Source organism: Uncinocarpus reesii, genomic scaffold, assembly GCF_000003515.1.
Source record: "Uncinocarpus reesii 1704 scaffold_3 genomic scaffold, whole genome shotgun sequence".
Taxonomy (NCBI): Eukaryota; Fungi; Ascomycota; class Eurotiomycetes; order Onygenales; family Onygenaceae; genus Uncinocarpus; species Uncinocarpus reesii.
The window spans coordinates 2,719,618-2,729,497 of NW_003052498.1; the positions used below are offsets into that span (position 1 = coordinate 2,719,618).

The 9,880-nt window shown below is 50.0% G+C and overlaps 3 protein-coding genes across 3 annotated transcripts; 2 read left to right on the top strand and 1 right to left on the bottom strand.

Annotated features, from left to right (window-relative positions):
• Positions 1 to 40: 40 nt before the first annotated feature.
• On the top strand, positions 41 to 4,096 carry UREG_05699 (uncharacterized protein; the record flags this gene model as incomplete). Its single annotated transcript, XM_002584964.1, has 7 exons — positions 41 to 269; positions 363 to 422; positions 500 to 585; positions 644 to 707; positions 1,828 to 2,548; positions 2,715 to 3,282; positions 3,704 to 4,096. The coding sequence occupies 7 exons, from the start codon at positions 41 to 43 to the stop codon at positions 4,094 to 4,096; spliced, it is 2,121 nt and encodes a 706-aa protein (XP_002585010.1).
• Positions 4,097 to 6,216: 2,120 nt separating this feature from the next.
• Positions 6,217 to 6,757, bottom strand: UREG_05700 (uncharacterized protein; the record flags this gene model as incomplete). Its single annotated transcript, XM_002584965.1, has 2 exons — positions 6,217 to 6,279; positions 6,350 to 6,757. 2 exons carry the CDS (start codon positions 6,755 to 6,757, stop codon positions 6,217 to 6,219), a joined length of 471 nt encoding a protein of 156 aa, XP_002585011.1.
• A 687-nt stretch (positions 6,758 to 7,444) lies between these two features.
• On the top strand, positions 7,445 to 8,075 carry UREG_05701 (uncharacterized protein; the record flags this gene model as incomplete). The annotated part of the gene is made up of 3 exons (XM_002584966.1): positions 7,445 to 7,485; positions 7,528 to 7,808; positions 7,969 to 8,075. The coding sequence occupies 3 exons, from the start codon at positions 7,445 to 7,447 to the stop codon at positions 8,073 to 8,075; spliced, it is 429 nt and encodes a 142-aa protein (XP_002585012.1).
• Between the last annotated feature and the right edge of the window lie 1,805 nt (positions 8,076 to 9,880).

Below are 9,880 nucleotides of genomic sequence, written 5' to 3' on the forward strand. Positions count from 1 at the left end.
TTTCATCCTTTTCGTTTTGATTGTGTTATATTTGCATACCATGGCCCATGGCCCGCGCCCAACGGGGTTATTCACCTCGTCATCACTCAGACAGCCAAGCGGGTTATCCAGTTCTTCGTCACAGAGTTCGTCGATTCTTGCTGCGCGAGTCGCTGCCAAAAAGGCCGAGCTTGAAGACCTCAGGCAATTACGCGATGTAAGCGATGCATTGGCAACTCAAATGGAGGTGTTAAACCAGAAGCTCGAAACACTACGAGACGGCACGGAAGGTTTGTCACTTGACGACTGTGCTGTTTTTCTTCATATCCTCAATGGCTGGATCCTCTAGGATATTGTTAACCGTTGATATGGCCTGCTTACAGCCGTGGCATGTGTTATGGCAAATTGGGAGAATGTGCTGAGAGCAATCAATATGGCCTCGAGTAAGTACCAAGGCTCGAAATATGCGACCTCATATAGCCTGCGTTAATCTAAGATGATTACTTCTGTCTTTTCACAGCGAGAATGGCCCAAATCAAATTTGAGCCGACAGGTCAACAGAGGGAAGCTGAGAAGCCGAGGGAGCCTGCTCTGCCTGCTCCGCTCGTGCGTATTCCAGCAGATCCGCCAGGGAATGAATCCTAAGGCCTAGAGATTTGCATAGTGTAACAGCCCGAGCACAACCAGATCGCACTGGCAGGGCACGGGGGGTGCAATTCTTGCGCCAGGTAAGGCTTTGGTCGTCGGAAGGGGGCAGATGGCGTTGGAGTCTGGGAACGGCAATTTGGCCTAATAACTAGGCGAATAATGGTTACAAATGGCCTTGTCCAGGCCCTCTGGGGGGTTCTCATCCATATCAACCATTGACATTCATAGAACGAGCCGCGCTGCTCGCCGGCCTTGTTTCTATCTACACGAATATTCTGGAATGCCTAGCTTCATTTAGGGTGCTCCATACAATGCAGATGTCGCCATATTGCTATTTTCTGGGATGCTCCTCAGCAGCAACACACTAGTAACAAAGGAGTAAAGCCTGGTGAGGCCGCGCCCCCTGTGGGCCCTCCTGAAATTAAATCGCAATGAGTAAAACACCGAACACATGGATTGCGCGGTTGAGACCACGAACCAAGACTTCAAAATGCAAGACCAATTGCTCTTCATCCCCAGATCCTCCATATCTGGACCCATGTCCCGTTACATCCACCGTCAAGGTCGTCTCTCAAGGGTCGCGATTCATCAGACTTGCAGGAGCGCCGCATCTATAACTACGTGACAGCACCCTGCGGGCACAAAAGCGCTGATTGCGAACGTATTTTGTGGCCTCGTGTCGTTTCACCCATCCTCATCTTCGATGACGAACTCCAGGTGATGCAATGCTGGTTCGGTCACTTTTTATGAAGCACTGATATGGTGATACCCCGACTTGGGATTGCCTGTTGACAAACGCGTCACCTTGATTCGGGAATGCGCGTGATCATATAATACCTACACGAACTTTGCATAAACAAACAAATATACCTACCAAACAGTGAGGGGACTCGCGCCGAACTTTTGCGTGTTGTTGGACATTATCAGCCCTCATCTAGAGCCACAGCTGTAACTCACATTCAACTCGCGACAACAGCGCTGAAGAGAAGATAATCCCACGTTTCGATACCCAAAAGAATATCAATCGACAGCAAACCGGATCTCTCTACTACAGAAAGTGCAACTGTCTTGTTGGCACTTTCCATTGACTAGTCTTGGTATGTTGATACTCCCGCAGCGTTTCAACCCAGCTGCTTCTCCCAAACAACCACCCGCTCAACCATCTTTTGACATACCCTGGAGGCTAACGACGTGAAGAAGAACTTGTATTGGACAATTTGAAATCCAAGCCAATGCAAACAGAAACCTTGGTTGGCTTGGGAGTCCCCGAAGCCCCCAGATTCGACCCGGACGGGCACAAGGGACCGAAAGACGGCGAAGACTTGATCGTTGAATCGGTTATACGATCGCCCCACAAACCTTGCGCAAATGACACTTGGAAGGCCATAAATTGGGACGGGGTTTCTGCATCGGGAACACATGTGGCCATTAGAGACTTAGCTCAAATCAAAGATCCTCTTGAAGCAATGGACGCCTTGGAAGAAGCGCTTGAGGAGATCGGAGAAGCAGTAACGCTTTCTCAAAACCATAACCTCGACTCTCCGATACGGCAAGGCACGCCTGTCGAAGATATTGAATCTCGGAACCATAGAAGCCCTCAGATGTCTCCGACTTGCCTAGTCAAGCCAGAGCCGAATGTTACGGCATCAAAACGCTTATCGACACTGGATGTCTCGCCAGCAGGTGAAAATCACAATTCGAAGCCCCAAACTACCCCCAAAGCACGAGCGCCATCGAATTCTCAACATCGTCAAACCTCTGGTAATCGACCAGGACCAAATGCAGCAAGCCAGAAGACTAATGGGACCGTTGACACAACTAAATCTGGCAAACCGGCAGCTCCAGCGCCCAAAACGCCCCAAAGCGAGAAAATCAAATCCAACAGGCTTAGCATCGCTACTCTCAGCACCTCGAAACCAGGGTTTACCCCTGCTAAATCAACGAAACCGCTGACAAGACCGACATTCGAGCTACCTGGAGAGGCCATTTCACGGCGCATGAAAGCCCAGCGAGAAGAGCGGCTTAGGAAGGAGGAAGAAGAATTGCAGCGCCGGCGAACTTTTAGGGGCTTCTAAAATTCGATATAGTATTACTCCATCTACCGAAGTTAAGGAAACTTTTACCAGTCGATCCAGGGCGAATATTAGTGCCCTTGAAAACTCTCAAAAGCCTGACGACCAGGGAACCTCTCGATCAGGAAATACCAGGACCAACTCGTCCTGGACAAATTCCGACGACAGCCCAACTCTCCGGCAGGCTGGATGGGATGATCGTTTTGCCCGTCGGACGCCAGTAGTTTCTGCAAGGACACGCCATTCCTCGGTCAGTAGTAACCCACTGTCTGACTCTCCCAAGTTAAGAGATGCCACCAACAAAGCAAATGGGCGGCAGGCGAGGAACTCGACGATCTATGCAAAGGTACCGGCTACCAAGGAGGAGAGCACATCGCAGAGATTGCGGGGCAAGGAGTTATTTGCGCGAGATCGCCAGTTGATCGAGGAACGAGAGCAAGAGCGTCGAAGCAAGGAAGAGGCCGCAAAGCGCGCCAGGGCAGAAGCAGCACAACGCGGAAGACAAGCCAGCCGTGAATGGGCCGAGCGACGACAAAAGCAAAAAACAAATGCCGCCAGACCGAGCACCGATGCTCAGAATCCGGTAATCTAATTGTGACAAGACGGGTGTTCAAGTTGGGATGAACGGAGGATCATATCCACGGATAGGGTTTCCCTTTTGTCGATTACAAGTTACATGGTCAACAATTAGTAGGTATCGATATCCACTTGTTGAACCGCCAAAGGGCCTTTGAATGATAGCGCCACAGAAGAATATTCCTCCCGCCAACGTCTAGGAACGATGATGGTTCCTCTTTCAGAATTGGAAATCTGCTGTACTGCTCAGTGAGGATTTAAGCTATGCGCCTTATTGGCATGACAGAATATCGTATTCTTGCCCATTCTCCCCTTAGTTGTTCGAGTTGCAAACATTCTGTACTAGCTGTGAAAACTGCACATTTTGTCTTTCCAGGTTTAAGTTTCGCGACGTCTATCATGTATTAGTATGAACCTCGTTGCTATAGCTAACAAGGAGCGTTGTATGTGAAGGAACTGTTCCTGACAGAGTATTGTATCCAAGTCGCTCGTCTGCCTGGTTGGTCTCGGCAACCTACAGAATGCACGTCAGCCAGATGGCACGGACATATAATCCGGCCTTGAAGAGGATTCGTCATTGTGCTTGGGTTTCGACGATCAGGCAGGCAGACAAATTGCTGATCCCAAAACGTCATCATTCATCAGATTTCTCAAAAAAGCGGGAGATCAACGCGCTCGTCGTCGGGGTCTGTGCAGGACCGGCAATGTTCGAATTCCAAACCATCATGAGATCAAGGTTCATGACATGGAACTCTTCAAGGCCTGAGCTTGGAGCCCCGCGGAAAGTCAAGTGGGCGCGGCACGATTTGCTTCACGCCTGATTGTTGACGATGACAGCAGGGCCCTCAGTGCGAACTAGGGGGTGGGGGATCATCTAAGAATACGATCCTTTTCTCCCAGCCAGGAACACACCAGCATGGGTTTGAAGGATCAGAAGCAATGACACCATGGCAACTGAGCTTCCGACATTCTCAGCTGTTGCAAAGCCACACCGAAAAGGCAAAAAAAAGAAAAGGGAAGAAAGCAACAGAAGTCAAAGTAACAAGGGAGAAAAAACAAAAAGAAAAAAAATTCTCAAACTCGACGCTCGTAAACAAGATCTTTGCCACTCGGCTGTACACCCCTCCTTGCGAGATTGAGGAAAAAAATTCAGGACTGTTGACATCCAACCGCCCTCCCTGGCTCGCTAGCTCTTGAAAACGAAGAGCTGGGCCATTCTTCCCAGCACCGGAGTTTGCCTCTTTCTTTGGCGAGAGGGAACTTGGCAGTGTACCGGGCGCAATCAAATGATGGAAGGCTGAAGCCTAACATCCAGCCCTATGCACCTTGGAAAAGGCTTTCCTCTGCCCCCCCCTGCAAATCTAGAATGAGAAAAAAAATCTCTTTTCCATACGACTTGTAAAAAAAAAAAAGGGAAGGAAAAAATAGATTGCGGGCGGAATCTGGTTCTCTTTTTGACACGGTCTACTCCGTAAGAGTTCCCTTCTGGCCGTGAGGTTTGTTCGTTTCATTCTCGGTCCGCCGGGGAAAACCCCCTCAGGTAACACAGAGCGCTTTGCTCATTGGAAAATAAAAAGAAAAAGAAATCGAGGATCCTTGCAGCAAGGCTCTGGCTCAATCTCCAAGGCCAGAACAGGAAAACAGTGCAGCGTAGCATTTTGTCCGACGGATCGGCCTTGTCCTGAGACTCAAGCGTGCCAGAGCTAACTGAGTAAACATCATCGAATGACGTCGTTGCTCCGCGTGTTGACTTTTGTCTTGCTCGCAGCACGAGGCTATGGAATATGTAGATTTAATCGAATCTTCCTCTGGGGTTCAAGTCCTAGGACATCTCAACGAACTTGTTGTTTGAACATCTCTAGAGATCAAAAAAGAACTTCCTGTAAAAAAAACGACCTTTTGCCTTTCTTGGTCGATTTGTCCCTCCCACGGGCTCGGACGGTTTCACATCAAAAACCTGTGCACAGTTTTCCGAGTTTCAGTTCAAAAAGAAAATATAGAAAAAGTTTTCATCGAATGATATCAGTTAATAATATTTTTTTCCTTCTCTCCCAATGTAATCATCATCATTCCCCGTTCGCGATTCCGCGCCCAACGAGGTTCGATGGCATCCATCCATACCCTTAATCAAGGGTCAGCCACGTAGTACGTTTACTACTGGTGCGTGGATCATCGGATATTGATTCTCAGCCAAAAGGAAAGGTGATTGCTATTTCCATTTGATTAATTGGCGGTTTGGAATAAATTGTCAAGTTTCATGAGTATCATACATTCAATTCAAAGCGCAAAAAAGCAAGGGAGCACAAGCCCGTCCCACAGCCACTCAAATGGGTTGTTTTTTCGCCAGCAACCTTGAACAGCTCCCAGGACTCAAAGCAGATCCGGTATTCCTAGCTCAAGGAAAAAAAATGCTCCCATGAATTCGTCCCACCGTTGGAATTGAAAATCCTGCCGTTGAAACCGAAACCCCCTTCCAAGATATGAAAGAAAATTTCTTCTGCAAAATAAAACAGCCAACTTGCTTCTTCTTCTTTTTTTTCTCCTTTGTACTCAAGAGCTATTCACCTGGGCCGTCACAAGGGGTTGACAACTATGTAATCTCTGTTTTCCAAAAGGCAACCCTTCGTTTTTTGGAGACAAACAAGAAAATAAGAAAATAATTTTTGGTTTAAGGAATGCCAACCAAAAAAAAAAATGGAGTTGAAAGAATGAAGGCCCACCCGCAACCCAGTGTTTGTAAACGCCGACTCAAATGCTGCCTAGGACCATGCTTAAACACAAGAAACCATTTTCAGAATTTTTTTGAATAAATGCTTGGACAGATAAAAAGAAACTCCATTGTCCCCCCCAGAGTGTAGAAATGAGATATCGAACAGACGGTATAAGCAAGAAAAAGGGAAGAACCGTAATGTCGTAGAACACAGTGATCGAAGGGTAAACTCTAAGCGAAGGGACGTATCGTAGGCTTGTCGATAGGGTCGGCAACCAGGCCTGCAGCTGGTGCCTCGTTGATGTATTGTCGACGTTTAGAGAAGCCGTCAAGAAAGGGTGAGGCGTCGTTTCCAATCCCGAACTTGGTCAAAGCAGCCAGCGTATTCATCCAGTTCGGTTTTGGCTCGACCGGACACCGTGACGATGCTGGACGAGCTGCTTAGTGACGACAGCGATGTCTGCGAGGCGGACGGCGTCAGGCTGACCCGCGACGAGGGCTTTGAGAAGATGCTGGAGATGGAAGAGAAGGTGGTCTGCACCGATGGCGCCTTTGTTGCCGCAAAACTAAAAGGCGTGCAGGATCGGTGGTTGTGCACATCGTCTGCCCATGGTCGATTGGGGCCGGTTGTGGAAGTAGGAGAGGAAGGCTCCGACTCCAACGAGGAGTACTGATCGATCTCCGCCAGCCGGCAGGCCTGGGAACAGTATGCTCCACCCAGAGTCTGTCTATCACAGACAATGCAAAAGTCGAGGGACCAGTCGGTAGACATTGTTGGAGAAATTTGAGGAAATTTTGGTTTTTTGTTTGGTTCACAGTCGAAAGAGCACACCCAGCCACCCGGTGGAAAGAAAGGAGTATATAGCAAGTGGACGCCGTCGAGGATGAGACGAAAGTGGTAGAAGTTGACGCAATGGGCCGGGCCGAGCAGGTCACGAAGCCGTGATGACTGGGAGTGGGGAGATATCTGACGAGCTCGTGACTGCTGAGGAAAAAAAAAAAAAAAAAGATGTGAACGAGTGTTTGAGAAAGTGGTGTGATGTCCAGGAGGGTCCTCGAAGGAGGGTCTTTATGGGAGGAGGAGGGAATAAGAATAGCAATTGGACTCTGGCCGAGACGACAGGGAAGGACGGGGGTTCTGGACGCGGGTGGCAGATGGCAAGGGATGCAGTTAACTAGCGCACACAGGAGAGATCAAAAGGAAGCGAGCAAAGGAGGGCGTGGATGCATATTAGTTTTGTGAATTTTTCTACATTTTGTTCAGTGGTTTCGAGAAGAGCACCCCCTTAAGTTCTTTTTTGGTGCTTCTTTTTTGGCGCCTGGAGGAAGAGAGGGGGACGCAGAGCAAAAGAGCAGCAAAAGCCCAGCGATCATCCCGAACTTGAAAAATTGGGTCGAACGGGCTGTGACGGGCGGTATTTTTGGCCGCTTCGACGTATGGAATCACAAGGAAGCGTCCATGTGTTGGCCTGCGTCGTGTTCTGTCTTGCTGGGTACCCAGTGGGTAACAATACCGCCAAGCCGCTAGAGGGGAAATTTCAGTCTGTCAAAACAGCGGCAGGAGTGGGCCGGCGAGGGGTCGGGTGGCCCTGATTGGGCGCAGGGGGTGTCGGTGGGGCAGGGGACCGCCGGCGTGATTCGCGGGCTCCGAGCCAGCATTACCGCTAAACCTGTTTCGCGGGCCAGCCCTCCTTCTAGCGGCCGCGTCGGTGCTCCCCGCCTAGGCCCGGCCGGGAATGGTGCCAGGTGGGAGGAGGTTTTTGGAGTGGCGTGGCCGGTTCCAAAGGGGCATAGCGCGACTGTGGGGGATCTGAGGCCGTACGGTAAGTTCGTTACCAAATACCAGGAGACAGCCATCCTGGAGGTGATCACGCCAAACGGCCATCAATTTGTCATTGCAGCAGCACCCGGTTCCTCATGGGATGGACACACATGCAGGCTGAACTCTCTGTTGCGTGCTGCTCCCGGCTTCGTCGCCTGTAGGGCAGGCATACATTCTCGATTCTTCTCCCCCAGTCCGATCTGTCCGCCCTGCAGCAGTCGATGATTCGCACATTTCTCACACGTCGTCTTGCATCATTCTGGCGTGAAATCTCAAACAGCCTGCTCCCAGACCAAGACCCGTGTGTCATTCTTTCGCCCGGGCGGCAATTTTTCGGAAGTGGGCGATGTTCTGCATCTGCAAGGATGGCTCAATGGAAAATCGCCCGATCTCAATTGCACTTGTGGCGCCACCTTCATCAACCCTTGCTTAGTGGAGAGGCCAAGGGGGAAAGGGTGTCAACTCAAAACTGAGGAGGAAGGGGAAAAATAAAAAAGGGGATCGAAAAATAGAAAAGAATTGGATTTTGCAGCAGACGAGCGGTCATCAGTCTGTTGGGAGCGGTTCGTCCATCGTGATTCGACCACAGTCGAGGTCAGAAGGGGCACCTGGAAAAGGGATGGCAGCCTTCCCATGGGTCCACGATGCTTTGCTCGAGCCTAAATCTCAGCCAGCGCCGAATCAACATTGAGCCTGCGGTGTTGCCAATGCTGTCTGTGTGAAGGCATCTTGAGCACGGCCCGTTCGACAGCTGCTCGTCCAAAGGAAATGAGACCCTGTGCGAGAGGTTGCTGCATCGCCTCACACAACCATCCACATCATTACTCTCCTACAAACAACAGCGAAAACTCATTTGTGACTCCATGAACTCCAGTCTCCAGACACATGATCGAGTGGGGGACATCCACCCATAGCCGATGGCAGTGGCGGCTAACAGAATCCATTATTGAACAGCAGGATAGAACAACACCTCGAGTCTTGATGTCTGCCAGACTAAACTACTACTCTTGCTAGTCAATTGAAAAACTGGGTTTCACAATCTTCAGAAAAGGAAAACCCAGCATTAGATGCCTTCAGTTCTCTCCCGCCCTGGCGAACAGCCCGTTCCAGTTGATCGGGCACGCCTCGTACTGCTACGAATTTCGTCAGCCAGAGACCAATCAATCTGTCCTCATGGCTCAGCTCTTTGAGTTTCCCGTTGAAGCATGACCCGGAAAATTTCTGAGCTCAACTCAAATTTAGCCAGACCATGCTCTGAACAAAACAATGTCATGCAGGTTCAAGTGGCAAGCTAGTGAGCTCCGATGGGCGTGGCTCCAAAACTCCAAGCGTCAAGGCGAGCGGAGCAGAAGCAGCCCTCTGTAACGAGGGTGGCCGACAACCAACGTAGAGAAACAAAGGAGCACTCGACAATCGGGTCCGATGGAGTGCATGAACAATTGTTCATGTAACCAGGGATGGCAATTGCTGTGGGCGTTAGCGCATGGAAGCCCTTTTTTCTGAAGCAAGTTTTGATTCTATCCTCACCTAGTTTCAGTTGAAATCCGGCCATCTTTCATGTTCCACGTTTTGTCTCTGCCGTTTTGCATCTCGGTTCCACTATCCGATTATTATCCAACGGGCGCCTCGAACACCCACGCTGCGGGCATTCACCTGGGCTGCTTTGGCCTCGGGCGTACTCTGTCCGTAAGTGCTCCTCAGACCAGTATCCGAGGACGATGGAGCGGGTATCCTGTGTTACGAGTGGTTTGCAACAGATGAACCGAGTTGCGAACCCTCTCCTCACGCCAATAGCGAGGGCGCGACTCATTCGCGGTCATGCCTCTTGTTGCAGATGCACTGACCTCTAGAACTTCGCAGTTCACGCTCTTTCTCGCCTCAAATGCCCAAAGAACTAGCAATTGAAAGCGCCACTTCAGAATGGTTGAACGCAGCTCATCAAGGTCCTCTCACAATCAGCTTTGTCGCCCATTATTAAGGCACAATCAATAATCGAAACCACATCAACGCTTTGGCAAAAGACAAGAAAAATCAATGAAAGCTCTTCCCTCCCCTGCGTCGATCTGTCCTCAA